The sequence below is a fragment of the Micropterus salmoides genome, unplaced genomic scaffold (genome assembly GCF_014851395.1).
Source record: "Micropterus salmoides isolate LMB-PRFRI ecotype aquatic unplaced genomic scaffold, ASM1485139v1 Ms_hic_scaffold_18, whole genome shotgun sequence".
In the NCBI taxonomy this organism is placed as follows: Eukaryota; Metazoa; Chordata; class Actinopteri; order Centrarchiformes; family Centrarchidae; genus Micropterus; species Micropterus salmoides.
This window is the reverse complement of record NW_024040928.1, coordinates 9,249,273-9,273,675: the sequence shown is the minus strand read 5'-3', so window position 1 is coordinate 9,273,675 and position 24,403 is coordinate 9,249,273. Positions and strand designations below refer to the sequence as shown.

At 39.4% G+C, this 24,403-nt stretch overlaps 2 protein-coding genes across 5 annotated transcripts in view; one reads left to right on the top strand and one right to left on the bottom strand.

Moving 5' to 3' along the window:
- LOC119909023 (kelch-like protein 29) overlaps window positions 1–3,533 on the top strand; it is a 209,044-nt gene extending 205,511 nt beyond the window's left edge. For both annotated transcript variants that reach the window (XM_038727044.1, XM_038727045.1), the window contains exon 15: window positions 2,176–3,533. In XM_038727044.1, coding sequence (XP_038582972.1) covers window positions 2,176–2,359 — 184 coding nt within the window. In that variant the 3' untranslated portion in view covers window positions 2,360–3,533. The remainder of the gene's footprint in view (window positions 1–2,175) is intronic.
- A 251-nt stretch (window positions 3,534–3,784) lies between these two features.
- atad2b (ATPase family AAA domain containing 2B) overlaps window positions 3,785–24,403 on the bottom strand; it is a 73,919-nt gene continuing 53,300 nt past the window's right edge. For all 3 annotated transcript variants that reach the window (XM_038727041.1, XM_038727043.1, XM_038727042.1), the window contains 2 exons: window positions 11,516–11,644; window positions 3,785–7,325 (listed from right to left, as the gene is read on the bottom strand). In XM_038727041.1, coding sequence (XP_038582969.1) covers window positions 7,284–7,325; window positions 11,516–11,644 — 171 coding nt within the window. In that variant the 3' untranslated portion in view covers window positions 3,785–7,283. The remainder of the gene's footprint in view (window positions 7,326–11,515; window positions 11,645–24,403) is intronic.

Sequence of the window (24,403 nt, the reverse complement as noted above, 5' to 3'; positions counted from 1 at the left end):
TGCTTTCTCTCTGAGTAGATTTAGGATTTATGTAATAATCTTTGTCAGTCCCAACAGTGTTGTGAATTTGTGCAATAGGACTGCATGTTGTTTGCCGTGTGTGTGTGTGTGTGTGTGTGTTTGAGCGTGCACCTTATGTAAATGCAGATCGTTCCAAACCCCAATAGGAGTACAAAGCCCTAATCAGCTTACAGCCCAAGTTTTAATCCTCTACGCACACAAACTCCTGTTTCTGTTTCTCATATCAAATGAGCACATTTGTACAGATATTTGCTTTTTCGTTTGTTTTCTCTCTCGCATTCAAGAGGCAATGTAATGTGTGTTGTACACACCCCACCCACCCCCACCCCGCCTTCCTTACGAAGTACACTTGTTGGGTGTCGAGCATGTGAGTGATGTCAAACAATGTCAGGCGTGGCCCCCAGCGTGACAATCAGCACATTTATGGAGATGTTGTCTTCTGTCTGGCTTTGTTGTCTGATCACAATGAACAATAAGAACAGTATTCCTGCTGCTGTGTGTCATAGATATCTCATATCAAAGCCACATAAGGTCGTATTTGCTTTCACTTGCTCATCTTCCTGACACAGATTATCTAATTATTATTTGTTCATAACAGTCGGTGCTTAGCGATAGGAAATGTTGGGTTAGCAGTAACTTCATACAGCTATGATACGGCTGTAAGAGTGAACAGTAAACAGTGAGGTACAAACAGTAACGCTGGATTATAAGCATGCATTGTTTCCTGTGAATCCTTCACGTGTAGACAGGTAGGTGTTTTGAATCCAGATCGGAAATGACAGACTCTGCCACTAACAGTAAAAACTAGTAATTAGAGAGGTAATTACACACTGTAAATATGTTGCTTATTGGTGAAAAAATGGCAACATAAATATCAAAAACATAGATTGATTTAATGAAAATCTTAAAGGAATAGTTTTAGGGAATACACATTCACTTTCTGGCAGTTAGATCAGAAGATTGAAACCACAGGTTTTTATTGTAAATTTAATGAGGTTATATGCTTTTTTTGCTATTTACCTTCCTTTAATGTGTAATATTTTTTTATTGCATGAAATAGGTTTGCAAAGTGAAAAAGCCCAAAGCCCATACCAAAGGGAGTTCCCATCTCCCACAGAAAACACTGCTCTGAACTGCCTGAAAACAGCTTGATGGTAGTCCAGCCTTTACTTCCGTTAACTATCTGCGTCACTTTGTAATACGCATCTAAACTGCTCCACAAGTACACCTAAATATGAAATTAAAATAAATAATTAATACTGTCCAGACTGTCAATGGGCATAAAGTTGTTACTATGATGTAGACACAGTTGCACAGTTAAAACGTTACCTATGAAAGATACATTTGTTACAAATTAATAACTTGCCACTCTGAAATGTCTTGCTCCAGTTTGGAAGCTGGTTTGGGTTGTGCTGCCTGTGTTTCGGGATCAGACTCGGGCTCGAACATGTTTCAAAGCCATGGTTTGGATCACACTACCTCGCTTGGCAGGACCTGCCCTACTGCTTCTTGCTCATGTGCAACTCCCAACCCCTCAGTAGCTAAAATGGAGCATTCAACACACAGGTTTTTTTGAAAATGAAACCATGTAAACCTGTTCTGGTACAACCCTTAAATAAAATACCTGAAAATGAAGCCTTTAAGGCTACAGCCTGCAGAAAGTTAGCATAAGATTGGAAATGGGGTAAAACAGCTAGCCTGCCTTTTTAAAATTGTAACAGAACCCTTCTAGCAGGACCTCTATTGCTCACCCATTAACACATTTCTTGTTTGTTTATTCCGTACAAAAATGTGTGTAAAAACAATTACAGGGTATGTGCCAGATTATTTCTTGGCCACAACCAGTAACTTCCTAGAATTTCCACAGGTTGCCAGACATCTGCTCAGACATAGTTTGAGAAAGATGTAACAAATTAAATGAAATATAAAATAGGCTGATTTACTATTTAGACAGAGCCAGGCTAGCCGTTTCCCCCAGTTTAGTCTTTGTGCTAAGCTAACTGGCTATTAGCTTTATATTTAACAGACAGATGAGTGGTATCAATCTTCTCATCTTACTTAAGGTGGATACGCTTATTTTCTAAAATATCTGACTGACTATAACTTATAAGGAGGATATCTGAACTAAACAAAAGTCTGTGTCTGCCTTTGCAGCGCTGTGATCCTGGATGGAAAGATCTACGCCACAGGAGGCATCGTGAGCAGCGAGGGTCCAGCCCTCAGCAACATGGAGACCTTCGACCCTTGCACCAACACTTGGACGCTCTTGCAGTCGCTACCCTGCCCGCTCTTCAGACACGGCTGTGTGGTCATCAAGAAGTACATTCAGAGCGGATGAGGGTGGCTCAGACCCGATCACACTGGGTAGACGCCAAACACCAGCTGAGCTCGGTTGTGGGTTGATGCGCGACGGCAGTTTAGGCCCGGGCCGGTCAGTCGGTGACCTCTGGACTTGACGCCAGCATCCATCCACCCAATTACCTGTCCCACCATTCAATTAAGCCCTGTGCAGAATGTACTCATGTTCAACTACTCAGCCATGTCAGGTGACGATGCCTAACCTCCAGTACTGTATGTGTCACGGTGGTAGTTCATCCTCTCATCCAACAGGCACAGGGACCCTCTTAGTAAATTACAAACTCCTTTGTTTTTGATGAACTCATTGTTTCAATTGTGTCTTATCCACATCTTTGTAAATTCACCACCTCCCCATTTCTTTACTATACTCTGTCCCTTTTTGAGAATTTTGTTTGACAAGTAGAGGTTTCATGACCATTCATTAGAGAGCAGTTTCTTTGTGGTGTACAGATGTTTTTCAGTAGTGACATCTACAGGACAGGAGGAAAAGTGAAGGAAAGGAATCCAACTGTTTTCCACTTTGTCAGTGGATTTGAAGAGTTTCTTCTCTCTCTGCTACATCAGGAAATGAAATTCCTACTACAAGAGTAGATTTATGGGGTGATTTTAAAAGCAGATTTTGAACACTATGTAACCTGGTTCTTTTAATGATTTGCTAAACATAGGAACAAACACCAATTCTAGGTCAGGTGATTGTGTATGGCCTGATTTTTCCCCCTTGTCTTGCTTTCTGGGACAAAGACAGCACTGCATTTAGAAAGAGAGAGGGAATTCCTCTGTCCGCTGACGTCTGATCAGATATTCAAGTTACAACAGTTCCTCCGGAAAAAAAGCACAATAACCACCTGTGACTGTTATCATAGAAGTTATATGTTGATCCTTGTTTTATGTCTTTCATCAGTTTCCCCAACCTTCTTTTTGTTTTATACAATGTGTTTCATTGCAACCCACAAATGATATTGGGTTGGTATTCTGTAAATACAGGAAGGAAATATGTATATTTTAAAACCTGAAGGCAATTCTGTATAAATGTTTTTAGAAAAAAATACCCTGACAGGTTGGCTTCAAAATGGTATGTCTGTAAATCTGTACCCAAAAAGGAGAAATTAACAATTGTTATTATTGAAACCTAAATACATATACCAGAACATGAAGACATTGTCTAGTCTTTTTTTGGTTTACTGTATCATGAATCAAGGGTATAGTAATGAGAAGCACTCTACTCAATACAGGTAAGTGGCTTTGTTTACATCCCAAACTACGGGCTTCTAATGTGCATTTACAACAGAAGTACATTCTGGTGTGTAAAAATACCAAGGTGTGATTTTTAAAAAGGAGATTCGACTTCACAAATGTTTTCAAAAAAAATTGAACTTCACAGTAAGAAAAATCAACACTTGAAATGTACAGTTTGCACCTTTTTATTCAAGTATATCACAGCAGTTTATTTGAGAAATACAGTAAATGTTTCATTTTGAATATAACTTACACTAAAGTAACAATTGCGTACGTGTTAAATACACAAAATGAACAGAACTGACAAAGCTATGGAAAGTCTTGACTAAATTAACTGGGGGAAAAAAAAAAAAAAAAAAAAAAAAACAGGGAAGAAAAAAGAAATTCGGGATAGAACAAACCCTTTCCTTCTGCATACTGGACTAAGTAGTCTCAACTACCAGACAAAAATTGGTTGTTAGTCCAAACTGGCTACAATTTATAATAAGAAAGGAAGATCACAATGTATGACATTTAACTACCCATATTTTATTTCCATATGTGTATCTAAATTCATAAAAAATAACTCTTTTGGCAGAAAGTGGAGACAAAGTGAACAACATGAAAAGAACGTTAATCTGGTCCTGTTTCTCCTACTGCAATGTACTAGACAGACTTTATGTATTTTTATATATATTATATATATATAAAAAAATCACTTCTGTCCTAATGTTAGTCTTTTCCAGTATGCCACAGTCTGTAAACCACTTCAACAAAGAAAACACCAGGACAATGAAATAAATACAAATGTTGAAAGGGCATGTTGTCGCGTGTTGAACCTGAGAGACCTGTAAACCCTTTATTCCCCCTACACGCCAAATAAACCTGCTACACAAACGCTACGCAATTCAGCAAAATTGTTAAAAATGAACTTGTGATACTTCCCGATTTGTTAAATTCCAAATGTACAAAAAGACAGTTTACTGAATATTAGGTGAAAAATGTGTTTAATAATAAATACTCAGAATCATGAGATGAAAAATCTGAAAAAACAAATAATTTCAAAAAAAAAACAAAGGCGATGGATGTGTAAAGAGGCAGAAAATGCTCTTTATAGCTTCTAAGGTATGGGGTGATAACATGAAAGAGGAGCAGATCTAGGATTATCTCCTCAGTGTCAAGGTACAGTAGAAATTAAGAGAACCTGAAACTAAAGCATAACATTTACAGTCATGAAATATCCTTAAAAATGTATGCAATCATCATCATCTGGCTCAAATGCAAACATACATAACAATTGGAGAGATACAAACAACTCTTGGATTACTGCAGCAGCTGTGGTTGCTCTAATCTGGTACCTTAGATGTTGCAACAGTATTTCAGGGTGAGAAAATACTGTTTTGTACCCAGTAAACAGTTTTCGCATTAAAATAAATTAAGCTGAGGTAGCGTTGGTTTTTCTCTCTGCAGTAGTCCAAGTGCTAACCTGTCATTGCCAGTTTGCATATGGTCTTTGCGTTTGTCACCTAGAATCCGAGAAAAGGCAGAGGTGAGCTGGGGTCAGAGTTGCACCAAGAGGTTTGAGGACTGGATAAGAGTGCTTTGAGAGGGGGGGTGGGGGGGGGCTTCTCCAGTCTACACCTGCTCAAAATATGGCATCTCCAAAACCATGAAAATGCCATTAAAACCTTATAAAGCTTCAGTAAATACCTTACATTTACTGCAGTCTGAAAACATACACTGTGTTGGCCACAGATCCAGCATCTCTTGTCTGGTGTTGAGAAAAACAAAATGAAATAAATCCATAAAGTAGGTACACACATTTGAAGGGAGGAAAAAAACAAAACATGTAATGCTTTATACACCTTAGTGACGAGCACTGCCTAGGATGGCCTTGTTCATTGTGGATTCACAACCCATGTGATAATCAACTCAAGCAAAGCATTTTGTAAAAAAAACAAAACATAAAAAATAATTAGCAAATACACAACATAATACATAGGTTATGACCATCTAATAGAACATTTTCATAGTTGAAACAGAATTCCTGTGAACAGGCACTGTTACATCAGCACCTTTTGGGGGAGTGGGATAACACTTGGCACTATAAATCATTTGACTCGCATCATTATTCTTTGCATATGAAAAAATGAAGAAAAGCTGGTGTTGACAACCTCTTCTTACACCTGCTGTCTGCTCAGGTGGAGACTGACCTCCCCAACGGGTCTGGGTTTAACAGGGCATGAATACATTTAAATATCGTAACATTTCAAGTGTTAGAGACGTATCTGGCCAGACACCGACACAGCCACATAAGTTATCATCTAAACATTTTAAAATGTTGTCAATTAATTTTTTGGCCCAGGTTGGAGATGTATAATGTGGATATGTTTTAAAAGACCTAATGGCGTGGGGATATATATCTATTTTTTTGCTTCAAGGTCACTATGACCTCAGTGGTTAGTACCCACCCCAACTTGGAGCCTGTTCATTGTTACAAAGTAGTAAATAAAAAATCCTGCTAACTTTGTCAGAGTTTCATTTGAGGTTTTAAGTAAGGCACACACTAGGCAGTGCAAACTCTCGACGCATCCAATTGGTACTGCTTCCAGTTCCTCAGCCAGGGTGTCGGTAGGAACAACTGGCGGGCACAGCTTGGGTGGGAGGGAAAACATTCAGACTGAATGTAGTGAGGAGGAGGTGCAGCTACCACAAAACTATTAAGGACATGGCAATCTGCTAAGACTGAACACCAGAGGTGGTCTATGAGTGAATGTTTCGAGTGAGATGGTTGTATAGCTGACTAACAGGCGACGCTCGTTCACCAGTCAAACACTGAGGGGGCCAACAGCTTTCCACACCTGATGGCCGCTGTAATGAAGAGGACATAATCGGTTCTTGTCCCGCTGTGCTAACCTCATCAAGTTTCTGTTCGCACCAAAACTTCTTTGTAAACTATTGTTCTGGGTGAGTGTCCTTGACGGTGGCTCAGATATTGAACTAATCAAGTAGCTAAAATGGCAGAAAAAAATGAGCCATCTAATAGCATGGTAACAACTGGCCTATGATGAAGCTTTCCACTCGAGGGCAAGATGGGCTCAGCAACGTAGTTCAGTGATTCAGAACATTATCTGTCCTCATCTCCTAGCGGCACTCTGCATTCACACTTCTGCTGGTGAGGATCTGAGTGAGTGAGTGTGTGTGTGTGTGTTTGTAGATGTACATGCATACCCAAGTGTCAAGGTGTGGGTGGGTGTGGGTGTGTGTGTGAGGGGTGTATGTATGGTTTTCGATATGACATCACCAGATCTGTTGGTTTTGCTAGTCATCCAAGTTAAGAAGTAATCCCAAGAGCAGCATGGATAAAAGTTAGAATAGCACCCAAGTAGCACCAGGGTTGCCCGTCACCATCGGTGTGTGTGCGTGTGTGTGTGTGTGACTGACAGACACACCTCAGGGGAGTTTGGTTGTGTAGAATGGGTCTGGATCTGGCCAGGTTCCTGAGACGATAGCACCATTGAATGTCTCTGTCCTCAACCTCGTCCTTGTTGTGTTACCTCCCAGCAAGAGGAGGGCGCTGGATTTTCTCTGTGTTTTTTAGTTGAGGGCTGGACTCAAAAGCTCCTTCACTCACTCAGTTGTGTCTTTGTGGTCCCAGGCTGTTCAGGATCTACCTGAATCTGTCCATCTCACAGGAATGTATCAAAATGCTGGATTCTCTCCTCCATCTCCTACGCCACAAACAGAGAGACACACACACACATTAACACATACTGCTTAGTCTCAACCAACACAGCAAACCAATGTGTGTATAAAGCATCTGTGCGCCACACTTTCAATATTAGTTGGAAATTTACCACCACAAACACCAGCTTTCACCATGATAAATGATGTAAAATGAAGCAAAGCTGTGCTGGAATGAGACGCGTGATTTTTCTCAGCATGAAAACAGCAGAGTTTGACACTGACTAAATCTGAACAGAGCCGGAGGAATAGAGATGGATGTTAGCCTGCAATAGACCATGATTAATGCCTTGAAGATGTTACGCCGTGTGTGTTGTCTCATCTGAATGGCTGAGTCAGTGCGACAGGCGCTGCTACAAGATACCAATTTCAACATCTACAACAAAAAGTTAAAAACTATCAACTGTACAGTAAAAAGCAATTTAACACTTCTAAAGAGAAGTTAACTTTCAGGGAGTTACAGTCCACTAAAAACTCTGCACCTCACACCAACATGGCTAAATCATATTTACGCAAATGGCTGTGCTTAATAATCAATTTTCTGCAGATACTACAAACTGCTTTTTCAGCTAAGAAGTACACAAATACTGAGTGCTTTCCTGTCTTTAACTGTGTGATGCCTTCTAAATTCTTCTTATAGACAAAAAGGGCATCCTTTTAAAGTGAAGCTGAAAGTCAATTGATTATCTTAATAACTGATTAAATGTTTAAGTCATTTTTAAAAATCAAAAAATGTCCCAAAGATAGCTAGTACCAGATCGCCAAATGTGAATATTTTACGGTTTTCTTAGTCTTGACTGTAACAATATATAGAATATTTTGGGTTGTGGACTGTAAATTGGACCAAACAAGCAAACTGAATGTGTCATGTTGGACTTTAGGAAATTGTGACGGGCATTTATTTTTAAAAACAATTTAATGATACTTATTTTACAAGTTTAGTTGATTTAGTGGGACTGTCCCAAGAAGTCATTTTATATTTATTACTAATTAATTCCAAAAAAGCTTAAAAATTCTCATGAATGTTTGGACCGACAGAAATGGCAACTTGAGTGCCACGTTGTTGCACCATTGTATATTTGCTTTGAATGCACAAGGTAACTTCTTATGATGAATACTTTTATTAATCCTTTCATGCCCACAAAAAAAAAACCAAAAAAAAAACATTTCAGATGGTGCTTAAGTCTACTGTTAAATAAAACTTTGAGTGCACAGTGGAAAGCTATTCATTTGACAATCTAGATAAAATGAAAACTATACTGCAATTTATTCTGAATAGATTAAAAAGGTCACAGGACTGAGGCTGAGTGTGATTCTCACTTCCCTTACAACCCCACTTAAAACATCAATTAAGCACTAAATAATACCCCAACAACTATCACCACCAGGTCACGTAAGATGTAAAACTCAAGGAAGGTATGAAAGCTGAAGTTGCTAATTTAGAAAATTTCCAGGAAGCTTCAGCTGATCAGGCAGACAGGTGTTAAAAGCATACATGTGTTCAGCGCACATGCTTTTAACACCTGTCTGTTTGCCGTGTCTCACTGTACACCCACAGACCAACGCGCAAATAAGCTCTTCGCTGCCTTGACGCTTTGCACCTCTGTAATCTCCGGTCTATCTGCCTGTAGGCAGTCTCCAAAACACAGCGGACAATCTAACAAGCCTCTGCAGGACCCTCTGCCTCACTAACCTACTCGGTGTCACGAACAGAAAGGTAGGCCTGTAGTGCTCTCTCTTTCTAGCATGAGTGGAAGTCGACCAGCATAGCAAAAAGGATTAATTCCTGTCGCTCAATAGGTACATCATGGCAGATTAACATATTTAGGAGTTTTAATTTCCCACTGGAGCCATCAGTACTATTCTTTAAAAGAAAAAAAAACAGCATTATGTGCCCTACACTGTTAAGATATCAATTTAGGATGTTCAACCCATTTGTGACAAAGGTGTTATGAATTACTTTGGCGTGCCCCCTTTCTTTGAACCTGTCTTCTCTACTTCCACCGCAGTTACTGATTTTCTCCATTTCCCAGATCAAATTTTCTACAACCCCTGGGAGAACAGGGTTCTCTCGGAGGTGTGTACGTGTAGGTTAGGAGAGCAAAAACAACATCATCTTAATTTTTTTTTCCCCGCAACAGAAAAAGTCAGTCGAGAAAGAACAATTTAGTGTATTGTGGCCTGGATGAAGGTGCTGTTTCACAAGCTTGGAGAGATACAAAAAAAAAGGCTGGGCTACATTGCATTCTGTTCTACAGAGACTACTGCCAATGGAGAAACTGATTTCTCTGCCTGTTTTATGATAGTTTTGTCTTTATATGACATATGTTCTGATGTTGCTTTGAGTAAACAAGCAATCTAAAAAAAGGTGTATTAATTGACCTGTAGGCCATAAACTTTTGCAGCAAACATACAAATAAGCAGAAATAACAAACCTATACGACAATCAGCTTACTCGACCAGACGCTTGTACAGCTCTGGGACCACACAGATTCAGGTTAAAGGCCAAAGACCGTTACAAAGCCTTAAATTGCTGTCTGAGATGCGGGCAAAATGTAATACAAGGCCTAGGGCAATATGAACGCTAATTTGTAGATAGAACATAGCTGGCGAGGTATTGTGTACAGAGCGGAGATGGTCCCTCTGGCTTTAACTGGAAGCAGGGTGCAGTCCACTCCATCTGCTGAAAGGTCAGCTCTTCTGGAAGACTGAGACAAGCCATACCCAGAGGAGGAAGGAGGGGTAAAGGAGACAAATGTATGGACACGCTCCATTTCACTCGTCTATACAACGTAGACACAAACACCATGCGCTTCAGCAGAGTGCAACATTAAGTGGAGAGTCATCAACCCTGCGTACGTGTGTGTATGTGCGCATTTTTGCATTCTCTAGGGGGGGGAACAAGGAGATGACCTGCTGCGGAGTTGAGGTATGTGTCGGAAACAGGCAAACAAAACACGTGCCAAACGAGCTGACATTTCTGCTCTGAAAACACCAATTTAGGCTGGCAGCATGAAATGAGCCCAGACGTGCCCCCTTCCCCTCCTCCACCAGCCGGCCTGTCGACAGGCGGCACCACCTGGCTGACTGCTCTCTCCCTCTCTCTCTCTACCGCTCCCTCTCTCTGACACCCCTGACAGCCGGTTCTGGCTACCAGCACCAGGACACTGCCATTCCTGGCCCGCTGTCTGCACTGACATCCTACAGCGGCAGAAGATGACCAGATGGGATTCTGGGAAAATATACAGCGGCTCTTTTTGTGTGGACCATTGTCAAGAGAGATTAAACATTGAAACAGGAAAATTTATTATCATATATTATGGGTCTTATTGTTAACCCTTAACTCACAATATGTATCGTTTGTTTTATTTTCTAAAGAAACCACTTCCAGTCACTATTTTCCATCCAGCCCGTCTCAGTGTGTATGTATGTTTACATTGAACCTATCAAAAAAGACACAGTGGATAAAACACTTCTCAGATATAATTTGCCCCCATCCACTTTTCCAACGCCTTGCACTGTATAAGTTTAATAAATGTTACCAGTTGTTTAGAACCTCCCTATCAAAATGGCAACATGTGGCTTCAATACAGCTTTGCAGAACTACCACTTTCTTTTGTACTGCACACAAAAGATGCCCCCTTTTAGACAGCTGTGAATCTCACATTCACTTACAACTGAACTGGCCTTGTTCACATATTCTCTTAGAAGCTTAAACCCCCTTTCTGGTTATCTAGCAACAAGGTGTTGGGGCAAGCATTGTGTGGTGAAAAGATAAGAGGTTGGAATCATGCAAGGGCCTCTCAAAGAGCTGTAACAAACGATTCTTTTCACTATCAGTTGATCAGCTGATTATTTTTTCCTTTCAAAGTCTATATAAAGTGTTAAAATATTGGGAAATGCTTCCATTGTCAAAAATCTAAAAATACTGATTTTCCGATTATGGGAAAAATGGAAATATTCACCTTTGAGAAGCTAGAACCAAGAACTTAACCATTTTTGCCCCGATTCATTTTCTGTCAATGAACTGATCAATTAATCAGCTTTCAGCCCTCGTCTCTCAGTAGCTACATTTCATAGTACTAAGTGATGTGATTATATCATTTTAACCTGACTAATGATTTATTGGGAATTATCTGCACAGTCCAGCCTTGTGGGCTTCTAAGGTGTTTCTGACCTCCAGTAGCTGAGTCTTTTCATACTCTCTGCGGTGCTGGTAGATACACTGACTGAGAAGGGAGTACAGTCTCTCCAGCTGCTCCACGCTGTAGCCCTCACTCTTCTTCACCACCATATCCAGTAGAGCCTGAGGAGAATGATACAAACAAACATTGCAAATAAAGAATTAAAAGATTATTTACTCATCACTTCTCAAGGACTATAGATTATCAATGATATCCATAAGCATGTGAATGGACAAACAATAATGAGACAGCCACAAACAGACAAGCATACAGCGCTGAATAACTCGTCACACAAGCTAGGCTCTGATGTTGGTGCATGGAGATGAAGCATTTGGAGGTCAGCTGTATTCAAAAGCAATTAAAATCAGAGTGACAGCTAATTAAGGCTAATCATAATTAGAACCGAGTTTACATTTCACTGCTACTTTAATTAAAACATTCTGGACAGTCAAAGGCCCTTTTAATTGACCGGTTCCTCACATTTTAACCTAGCCAAAGTCTCTTTGTATATGTGCGTCTATTTAAACACAGGACTCATCAGAATGCATGAACGCAGACAGCAAAAGCACAATAATTAAAGTTACCATCGCTGACACAAGGCAAACTGAGAAACCACCAACTGATGAAATGGTGTGTGTGTGTGACAGTCTCCATGTGTTAAACACATAAAACCAAAGCAATGTCAAGATTAATAAGACGTGGATGTTTGTCAAAGCCTCTCATCAGCAGACGTGTGAGAGATAATTACAGAGCAAAAGAAAATTATGGAGGCAAAAAGGTTAGCATTGTATTAATCACTGTACTCCATCTGACTATGATTTCTCTTTAAATGACAGAACAGTTGTCTTGATTAAAGTAACAGACTACTGCATCACGTCAACAAAAACTTTCCTTAATCCCAAGACAGACTTAACTCGTGACCGGGAAGTTGACCTTGAGAGGAATACTTCACTTTGGTAGGGCTTTTTCACTTTTCAGCACAAACACCTCTAATGGAGTTACAGAAAAGTGAATTTCAATCACACGCTGCCCTTGGGATCCTACATGACTATTTCCCCATAGTGCTCAAGCTAAATATTATGAAGCGGCAAAATTATTTCTCAAAATATGACAGCGGAAACATTATGGATACAACGTCGCCTGGGTCCACAATGCCACGTTTAGGTGTTTGTGTATGTGCTCTATACTTGGTTGCCAAAATATTATCAAACAGCACTGACTGAGAAATTCTCCTAGGACAACCATGTTATTCAGCTATTTTTTCACACTACAATGCTGACAGCAAAAGTAATGGGTGACAGGGGAGATTATTAGGCCTTTTCAGAGGACAGCATTCTTAAGAGTGCCTTCTTGTTTTTGATTTTTTTTGGTGCATCACAGAAACCCATTATAACAGCGTAAAAAGAATTCTTCCACACACTGAGCGCCACAGTAGTGAGAGAGAAATTACATGTGTTACAGGATTAGACGCTTATTAGCTATTTAACTCCTAAGGCAATCAAAATGTTTTACACTTTTTCAACATTTATTTATGATGCCATTATCTGCATAAAAGTTTTAAGGTTTTGCATTTTGAATAGCAGCTTAACTTTAGTTCAAACACAGTCACTAAGGGGGAGAAAGAAGAAAACCTTTAAAATCTCTCTCTTGTATTCTGTCACTGAAACCATATTTCATTTTCCATACTTTCCCTGCTTGACTTCCAGTAGGTGATAACCATACTGAATTCAACAGTCTGGACACGTGATTTTAAGTAGATAATACTTTTCAAATATTCACACTTCCATAGCTTAACCTGGCCGTGTAGGAAGATTCACTGGTGAAATGCCTTTGACATGAAAACCTCTACCTGGGCAATAACTAATAACTATAGGACCCTTGACAAATAAAGTGTGCAAACACACACTAAGACCATTAAGAATTTCTCTAATAGTCAGAATTCATACACAGTAGTGATAATCATCACTTTGAGGATGATAATCGTCACAGCTGCCTTCAAAAAGTGCTGTCAGCTGCTTGTAGCTGCAGCTGTCAGATTTCACTGGATTCTTTTTTGTGCTTTCTATATGGTGACTCTGGTCTAACATCAAGGGAGTTCTCAGGTTTCATAGTTCTCAACCCAGCCACGAGAACTCATAATGGAGGACCAAATAGACCACATCAAGGTGAGATGCCAATTTTAACAACACATGCATAAAAGCTGTAATTAGCACCATTACAACCCATCTCTCATGTGTGTAATAATGTGAAATCTTCAGTAAGGCACTGCTGCAACATTCCTTTCATCCAACTGCCGCTGCATTTTTATCTATTTTTCATTGTTTCTCATCTCTTGCTTTAAGTGCACCTTCTCTCCTTTATAGTGCATCTTCTCACGTCCCGCCTATTTCAATGTTTTATAGAGGCTCTCCTCACATCTTCTTCAACCCAGTTTGCTTCCAGTGTATTTGTCTTTTTATTCTCTTCTTGTTCATGTCTTCCCTTCCCTTGTTCCCTCATTCTTCATCCCCTCAATTTATTCTCCTCTTACAGTTAGCCAGCTGATTGCGGCGGTGTACTTCCCAGCCTCTGCCAGCTTGATCAGGATGTCTGTGACAGTGTGGGGTAAATGGTGTGAGTGTGTCTTACACGGGCTCAGTGATTGAGTGAGCTCAATGCACACAAAAGGGCAGTAATCCCATGTGTTAAAGACTGCTACTGACATGGACCATTTAACCTCACCCCCTCTAAACTCCCCGTTCCATCTGCCCCTCCCCATCTTTACTCACATCTCTGTCAACCCCCATGCTTCTTAAGACCACAAATGGGGCTAAGAGGTTTTGGGATGACTGTGGTTTTGGGACACAAAGCAGAATAATGGTAGTTGGAGTTAATTAGTACCAAAATTCTACCTGTGAAAGAGGCGTTTAGCAGTTGTTAACTACCAGGATTTATTGCAACACAATTACTAATTAATACTGCATTCATCTTCTGGTAATTTGTTCAAACTTCTGACTGGACATTTACACTATTTAAATTGCATTTAGCAAAATCAAATTATTCATATTACCCATGCCATCTGGGTTAAGTTTACTGGGAGACAATAAAATCATCACTGAGTCAAGCAAACTACATTTTTATGCGGCTCTTCTGACACCAGATTCCAGATTCAAATGTGTGCTGTGTGCCTCGATTTGAAACAAACATAAGTCTACATGGATTCACATTTTAATAAATGTCCCCTGTAAAATTTTACACTGTTTGCAAGTTGCACTAGTTGCCCATTAAGTCCACATATGGGGTACACTTGTTACATTACTGCACCAATGTGGGAATCTCAACCACTGGCCGTCAGCAAAAATAAGATTTCTGATTGATGTTAAGTTGCTCTTTAAACATTAGTAAAATGTCATGGTCAACTCAACTCACCCCACAGTGCCATAGTCTTAACATGACTGCCTATAAATAAAAACGTTTTGTTCTGCACTAATCAAACATACATGTTGTTGTGGGGCATTGAATTTATCATATTGTGCTGTAAGTTTGTTACATACAAAACCTTTTCAAACAAAACCTGTAAATAATCATACATGTAGACTGGAGGTAACTGTGATATAGTAGAGGGACTTCCTCTTTGATCACTGAAGGATGTTTCACTAGCTGTGTGTGTGTGTGTGTGTGTGTGTGTGTGTGTGTGTGTGTGTGTGTGTGTGTGTGTGTGTGTGTGTGTGTGTGTGTGTGATGAAGAGCCATCCTCAGTACTGAGTGAGAGAAAGGGGTTAGCAGGCTCTTAGGGAAAAAACAAGGATTTGAAGCCCGACAGTAATCGTCACCAGGGAAACTATTAAGCCTTCCATATCTGCTTCTAAGAGACCAATCCAAACCTTTCTTCCTGTTTTAACTTAATTTTTTTTCCCTCTCTCCAGCATTAGCAAAGGAGGAATTATAAGTGATTCTGGTTTGCTTGTTACTATGAATGCCATGGATGCCTTTAATGAGGGCAGAGGGTAGATGTGGCACTCGTGGAAGGTGATTTGCTTGGGGGGCGGGGGAATCCAGTGGGCACATAATGTGGCTTACAGGACACTCGGTCACACAGGTAATGCAATATAGATAGTGTTATAAGGGTCAGGGACGATCATGACAAATCGTATTACCATGGTCTCAGCACATTAAAATGAAATGGTCATCCCTGTCGGCTGGGCATGTAAAAACCCTGCTGGGGTTGACAACTCATATTAAATATGCAATGGTTGGCTTTACTTCTAACATCAAATTGCTGGAAAATTCCCAGCCATCTGATAGCTGTGTATTCTTTTCAGTATAGAGGAGGAAAAGGTATATAACATTAATATGGTAAGGTCCTTTGTGCAAGATCTATATTAAATAATTAGTAAAAACGTAGTGTTTACGAACATTATTACTTGTTTTACACGTGTGGCTTAGTGATATAATTATATATAGTTTTTTTTAAATCCAGAAGTATGTATATTAACACCTCAACTGGAAACTGACGTAACCCTAGTAACCAAGTTACTAGTGTCTCAGACATTCACAAAATAGCTAAATTTGCCATTTAGAGCACATCTGCAACAGAGACCCAGTAAGGCCAAATACACAAAATAAAATTATGATATAGATAGATAAATAATAAATAAATAAAACTGTTGCCATGTTCGCTTTAGGACAAAGATCAATAACGGAGTTATGTTAAATCAATACAGAGCTTAGAGATTCGGGGCCAGTTTCCTGGACAGGGTATAAATTAAACCAGGAGGAGGCCATAATCTAAAACAGTCAATACTGGTTTAATCAAGTGACTTTCCTAAATACTTCTTAAATTTAGTTGCTCCTGGACTATGGACTAGGGAGTAGAACCAGGTCGACTATAGTTTATCTTTCAACTTGAAATATCCCACTCAGTATATCGGTCACAATTTAAAAACAAAACAAAGAAAAACACGAAAGGACCTGTGTCAAGTTTATTATTTGTTTACATTGTGTGATTAATTTTTTAAAGTACTATGTGTTGATATATCATTATTGGATCTCCCAAATCGATATTGACAACAGCCTCAAAAATCCAGTATCTGTCAGGCTATACTAAAAAGTAAGATTAATTTCAAACCAATTACTTAAGCACTGGCCTGAGGTGAGGCATGAGGATGTGAAATACACAGCCAGCCAAGTAATTTGTATAGCCCTGTATCACAACAAAATGACTGGGTTTTAAAGTAAGAGAGAGTTCAAGAGTTCCTGTCTGAGAGCAGGCTCTCTGAGAAGACATAGGGCTGGGAGATACGGTTGGAAATCAACAAACTTATATTATATGAATGTTTGACTATATTTGTCAATATGTATCACAATATGGCAAATGTATACAAAATCTCACTGCCACATTTTCACATGTACTTCATACAATTGGTTCCCATACTGCAGTGTCTTTCTCTTTTAGCATTAACAATAGTGCAGATCATATTACATAATGTCTGATATAGTTACCATTACTTAACGCAACAGACACGAGTATGCCATGTACTGACCAACTGACAAACTACCTTATCTATCTTAACCATTCTGGTGTTATCCATCCATGTTAGATTAACAATGTAATTGCTTAGCATTAAATCCTGCTCGGCCACCATGGCATTCTGAAACTATGACAGCAATGGGATTTTTGTAATTATTATAGCTTAGGTCAAATCAACTCCACATATTAGAGAATTAAATGCATCACTGTCAGATTGTGCTTTCTGATCGGAGAGTAATTATTGCCACTGATCTCTCATTATTCCCCACTATTTGCCACGGTAAGAATAATGAATAATCATAATGTGAAAATAATGAAGTAACATTTATGCTTTGTTTTCAGTAACATGTTTTGGTGAGAAAAAGTTTGAAAGACTAAAGATGCTATTCAATAAAAGAGATAATGTTGGGTAATTAGGCTACAGAAATGTTTTATATTTTCAAGATTCAAGACAGCAGAGATCCAATATCACTAGGTAATAAGGAGGAAAAACTGACTTTACACAAATAACCCCAAACACACCTCCACATACCCCTGCAAAAATCACGTAATGCAGAGATGTTTTCAAAATAAATGCACTGAAGGCAAAACCTAAATTAATAACAAGGAATATGGAAAGAATTAGGATTACCTAAAAGCAGGGTTTCTGCAGGTTTCACCTTGACTATGAATGTAATTTAAGACCTATATCACAACATCAAAAAAAGATATATACAAAAGGAAATGCAGTCACAAAATTACTTGCAGAGTAAAGAAATGTATTCAAATTAGGGTTGAGTGATGTCTACAAAAATGGCATTAGACAATGTCAACAACGAAACACCGGGTAATGCGATGACACTGATAAGCTACGTAATTAACAGGCTGGCAATCAGTGCACCTGTTGCAGTTAAAAAAGGATCACGGGTGGAAATATCCAGAAAAAAGACACATTCTGTGTCTTTTCGGCAACTTTATAAAACATAACCTACTGCTGATGGAGAAACTCAGGGGAGCAGACAGGGAGACTGTGACCTGTGACAGAGAAAGGCGGGGAAAGCCAGTGTGCTTGCTTAAGAAGTCTGGGGAGGAATTAGTATTAGATCTGGGGAAAGTAATTTGTTAGTTTTGATGCACAATGATTTTACATTCATGGCGTGGCACCAAGCAGTTTTGAACCTTACCACCTTATAACGGCAAGAAAACACTGTTAATATGACCTCAGAATCATTACAGGTAAGATTATTCATGTCTCTTAATTTACTGCTTTGTACATTTGTATAAATAAAAAAAATGGGCAACATGAGAACCACCTCCCTTCTATATAATTACAAGCATTTCATTTGTACATCAAAATCCAAGAGAATAATCTCCTCATTAGCTTAAAAGGACTAGTTTGCGTCCCTAATTTGCTTTAACGTTACTAACCTCAGCTCCTCCTTGGTCAACACCATCCTTTCTTTTTAATTTCAACTCAGATGTAGGCCTACACTACAGGACAGGAGTTGTAACCTGAATTAACTTAATGCTGATCTTTTCCTCCGCTAACTTTCACCGTCATGTGTTGAGTTTTACCGTAGCTTACTGAAAATCATTAATGATCGTGTGGAACTTTAGTAGCGGCGCTCATTCATTAAGCAGCGACAGTAGGCTTCAACTACCAACTGGTTTTAACCTAGCCCTAAGCTCTGTTTCTTTCAGGCAAGAGTTGCTAATGACAGCTGCATGTTGGTCTTTGTTGTCGTAATACAGCAAATTATATTTGGACTAGCGAAAGAAAAACTACTAACACCACGGAAGGACAAAACATTCTAAAGCGCTGCGGGAGCATTTCAATGAGCATTAGAGGTAGCATTACATGGACGTTGGAAAATTAAGACCCGTTTAAAATTATTTAAGACCTAGAACACAAACTTCAGCGATTTTAAGACTTTATGGCCTAAAATTTTGATTTTGAAATTTAAGACTTTTTAAGAATCTACAAAAACCCTGTAAAGTTAACGGAAAAAGGACAAGCTATTGACCAGCTATGGTTAATCGATTAGTTGTCAACTATTAAACAATTACTATTATTAACTATTTTGATAATCAATTTGGTTTGAGCAATTTAGGAAAAATCTTGAAATTCTCTGATCAGTTTCTTCAATATGAATATTTTCTTTTACTCCTGCTATAAACAGTAACATTAATATCTTTGGGTTGTGGACAAAACCAGACAGATTACAGTGTAGGACTGGTACCAAGCAGTGTTGCCAGTTGCTGGAAAGTAGGCTAACAATTCTGTAAAGATGTTAAGATGGATAAAAGGGTTTTTCAGTTAACTGACAAACTAATTGAGAGATTAACTGACAATGTAAATAACAGTTAGTTTCAGCCCTAGTGGGGTAATCCTCAAAAGAAATAAAGGTTAATCTATGCAATGTCCCTTACATGTGTAGTGCAACCAGCGTGTGTTTATGCGTGTATTGTGAAGAGACGGGTGATAAACAGTGGAAGGTGCTGACCAAGCACTAAGCATTTCAGACGGAGTACGTTTTCAGAATATACAAACATTTACTGTCATCAAGAGATTTTAAGCAGTCAGGTGATTAGGCTGTAACAGAATCTGTTTACATGAGCCTTCTTTTTTTTTGGCAAGGTTGAAAAAAGTAAAGCCAAGGATTTAAAAATTTTTATGTACTGTATAACCAATCCTAAAGTACAAATTCCCACACAATCCTAACCTTTAGATAATATAAGCCAAGGGTTGAGTGGGATGCTTGAGTTGTGAGCACTGTAAAATGATGTAACACAGTAAATCACCCAAAAGGCTTGACAAGAGGGCAAACTACTACCAAATATGAAGGAAATACATAAGGAAAGTATGTTTATGTTATCTATTGACACTACTGGCCTTCACATGCATAGCCAAGAGGCACAGCTATGAGAGTGCAATCACATGCAAATAGCCACACTGTCAAGGCCATCAGTGGGAATGAATGAAAATAAAAGAAGCACTTCAAACACAATCTATTTTTATTGACAATCAAACGTTGGTCCAGCACTACTATTAAGCTGTTCTCTTTTGAACAGACATTTGGAATGGCTACTTTGCCAGAGGGCCCCCCACTGTTATTAGCACTAAAAATGAATGAAGATGACAAACTGAAATGGGGCCATTTCTGGTGACAGGCTTCTCTAAAAAAGGAAATCCTGACATGGTGGAATAGCTAAGCATCAAGCTAAAAGACTCCATACTCCATGTGCCAGCATCTAGAAACACTAGCTCTTTCTAGGCAGCTGCTAAAGAAAACAGCAGAGTAGACGACAAATTGCATGTTCTTGGTAAAATGGAGGAAAAATTTTTGGGCCAGATTGGATTTCTTGTTACTGAATTCTCATCTGTAATCGTCAGTGCCACTTCTTCCAGTCCATCTGTGTACAAGTGTCTGATTATTGATGAAAGAAAACAGCTGACAATAAGAGACATTTTGGAGAAGTAAGAGAAACAAGCCTCAGGACCCACTTATTCATGCTGAGGAATTCATTTGGATCCAGGCAGCATAAAGCATCAGTTCAGTGAAACTGGCAATAACAGAACTTGATTTTACTCAGCAAATCAGTGCAAATAACTGTGCCATGGCTCTAACTAATACTACTAATAATGATAATAACCTCTGTCCTACAGGCTTTTAGCGTAGGGTCTGTGAACAAACTCATAACAGTCTGATGGCATTTCATTCCAGAGAGATTTCACAACCTTTTCTATCAAGTTAAAAGTCAGAAATAATGAGCCCTCTGCAATCAATGAATTCAACTGAAGGAAGAGGGAAGGAACAGTACACCACTCACTGCGGGCCCTAATACACATCAGGCAGCACGCCAGTCCCAGCCCTGCCAGCAAATATCTGCTTAAATGGTGACTCTCATCCTGAGCGCTGGATATTCAATTTGTTCCGTAAGCCGGGGATGAAAAAGCAATTATTCACAGTCCCCTCTTTTCACGATCTGTTTCTTCAAGATATCTCCCTTCTTCCCCTACTAACAAATAAACCTCCAGATTAGTTCTGTGTGTGGCTGTTCGTAGGGGCAGCAAGTTGAAGCACTAAGATCAGGCCAACTAAAAAGCCTGTCAATCAGTTTGAAAGATGGAGTCAGGTTCGGCAAGACAAGATACATACCCCACCATCCCCATCACGCCCAGGGGACATGCCACTAGATAATGGCTTGATAGCTGGACGTCACTTCAGAGCATGGAGGAAAGAAGTAACCGCATGTCATAAGAACACTTCTTTTATATCAATTACACTACAGAGGGCCTAAAACCAAGCAACCCCCACCCGATCAGTGAGAAGTGCTGTCAGGGGAGCCCACTGAGCCGAGGCTCCAATTTACACTTGGGGTATTAGGTGGGACCCTAGCGTGACTGTGTAAAGTACAGCGGAGCTGCTTCACATGCTCTCTGTTACTTGAACACATCCTGGGACAAGTTGGCAGATCTGGTAAGGCAGGGAGAAGCTCATGTTTGAGTCATGTTTCCTTCAAATGTTGCAGGAACACCACCTGTTAATTGAGAGACGTAAAAATGGTCTGCCACTGTAATTGGCTCCAGCCATGTTCAAATAGCAGGGCTAAAAAATTGATAGTTGAAAGATGAAAAGGGGATAGAGACAGTGGCATGACCATAGGGTGGAACAGTCATGGACAAAAATATGGGCACCCCTGCATGTCTGTGACATCATACACTACTTCTCCCAGAAAACTGTCGCAATTACAAATGCTTTGGAGTTGTCATGTTTATTTCTTTTGTTTGCATTGGAACAACACAAAAAAGCAGAGAAAAAAGCCAAATCAAAGACATTTCACACAGAACTCCAAAAATGGACTGGACAAAATTGTTGGCACCCTCAACTTAATATTTGGTAGCACACCCTTTGGAAAAAATAACATATCGATCGTCTCCTGTAACCATCACTACGTTTCTTACACCTCTTCTGGAATTCTGGACAACTGCTCCAGGTCTTTGAGACTTGATGGCTTCCTTCTCCCATCTGCTGTTTTGAGATCACACAGCTGCTCTATGAGGTTTAGATCTGGACTCATTGCTGGCCACTTCAGAACTCTTTAGTGCTTTGTCTTAAACCATTTTTGGGTCATTGTCCTGCTGTAAGACTCATGACTGCTGTCCCCAGAATTCTCTGGTGGGCTTAAGATTTTATAATGCAATGCAATCCAGTGCCTGAAGCAGCAAAGCAACCCTAACACATCAGTGAACCTCCATGTTCACCGTGTTTGACTGTATTTTTTTGTTCTTTGAAGGTCTCATTTTCTGAAAACAGAAGCATGATGTGCTGATGAAATGCTCTTTTTTTAGTCTCATCTGTCCACAGGACATTCTCCCAGAAGGATTTTGGCTTCCTCAGGTAAGTTTTGGCATACTCTAATCTGACTTTTCTGTGGCAGCAGCGGGGTCCTCTTGGGTCCTCCTTTTTCATTCAGATGATGTCGGATTGTGCAAGCTGACACTGTTGTACCCTTTGTCCGCATTCAGCCTGAATTTGTTTGAAAGTTGATCAAGGTTCTTTATCCACTATTCTAACAATTTTTCATTGCAATCTTCCACCAAATTTTCTCTTTCGTCCACATCCAGGGAGATTAGCTACAGTGCCATGGGCTGTAAACTTCTTCACAATGTTGCACAAGGTGGACACAGGAAAATTAAGATCTCTAGAGATGGACTTGTAGCCTTGAGCTTGTAAATGCTTTTCCAAAATTAAGGTTCTCAAATCATCAGACTCTCTCTTCTCAATTTCTTTCCTCTTCTTTCTTTTTTCCATGCTCTGTGTAGTACACACAACACAAAGGCTGAGTGAACCTTTCCATTTTAACTGGTGTGACCTTTATATTGCCAGCAACTGAGAATTACTACAGGTGAGTTTAATTACAAATTAAAGGAGCATCACATGCTTTATATACAATTGTTTCTGAAGATTTTGAAAAGGTGTCAATAATGGGTTAGGGTTAGCATTATACTAGTGGTAAGCTATATAGTATATTATTACATTACACATTTTATTTAATGTTATAATATTATACTAATACACACATTTATATTAATTACTCAGGTTGTGGATTGTGCATCTGCAGTGTACAGATGTAGATTTAGCCAGAGCCAGGATGCCAGAATGTGCTCCTTCTAGCCAGCCTCCTCAGAGCAACACGTTCCCCTTGTTCTATTTTACAAACTAGTCTCACATTCCACAAGCCGTAATGTGCCAATCACAGTAGAGTTTAAGTATTTTTACTCACAGTGATGATTAGTGTTTTAAAAGATGTTTTCAATGTGTCAAAGTTTAGATACTAGGGTCTTCACCTCCATAGTCCTCGAATGGTTTTCACCAGTTACCACCATTACCATTTTCTTGTAAAAGCTAAAATCTTTACTGCAGCCGCCCGGGTTTGAATCCATCCCGCGGCTGCATCCCATCCCCTCTCCCCATCTCCCTCTCTTTCACATTTCCTGTCTCTTTTTGGCTGTACAAAAATAAATTGCACACAAGAGAAGGAGTACACACACACACACACACACACACACTAAATATGTATGTAATAAATTGTTTGTTAATAAACTGTTCTTTGTGTACTCCTTGGGAAAAAAAAGTTAGCATAGCACCCTGACTTCCAATTATCCAGATACTAATTCTGTTAACATTTTTTATGTTTGGAAGCTAATGAAAGAATGGATGACAATGGGATGGATTAATGCCAAATGCATAAGGTTTCTGAGATGAGCAGCATCCAGTGCAGAGGGTTTGCCAACAAATAAAAGGGGGAGAACGGGTCTAGCTACCTGTGCTGGCTCACACAAAAGATACCATGAATGATTAGCGTCAATGCCATCTTTAGCATGATTCTAACTGAGGGACGTACACAGGCTTGTTGCTGCTTTTGAATATTAATATCTGTACGCAAAAAGTGATTCAGCAGTCCATAGGAAACAGTAAGTGACCAGTCTAGAGAACACAGAAAACAGCTGTTTCTTTTACAGAGGGGAGGAGAAAACACTCAAAAAACCTTCACCCACACTGTCAACAACATTTAAACAGGCACCCGCATGAACTCAAAAAAGACAAACAAAAAAAAAAGCATATTGGTAACATTTTTAGATTACAGCTCCTCTTTTCCATAATCACAGTCTAATTAGTCAGTTGCAAAATGTGACAGTTTGCCACAGCTGGCTCTGTTGCAGCCAATAAGTCTATATTTCAACATTTTGTTATGTACTGGTGGGATGTGGGGCTGTTTATATTTGCAGAAAAATTTCTACCCTCTCTTTATAGCCATTACATTGAGACTTTACTATTCAGTACAGCTACATATTTATTTCACTTCATTATTTCATTTGTTTATTCAT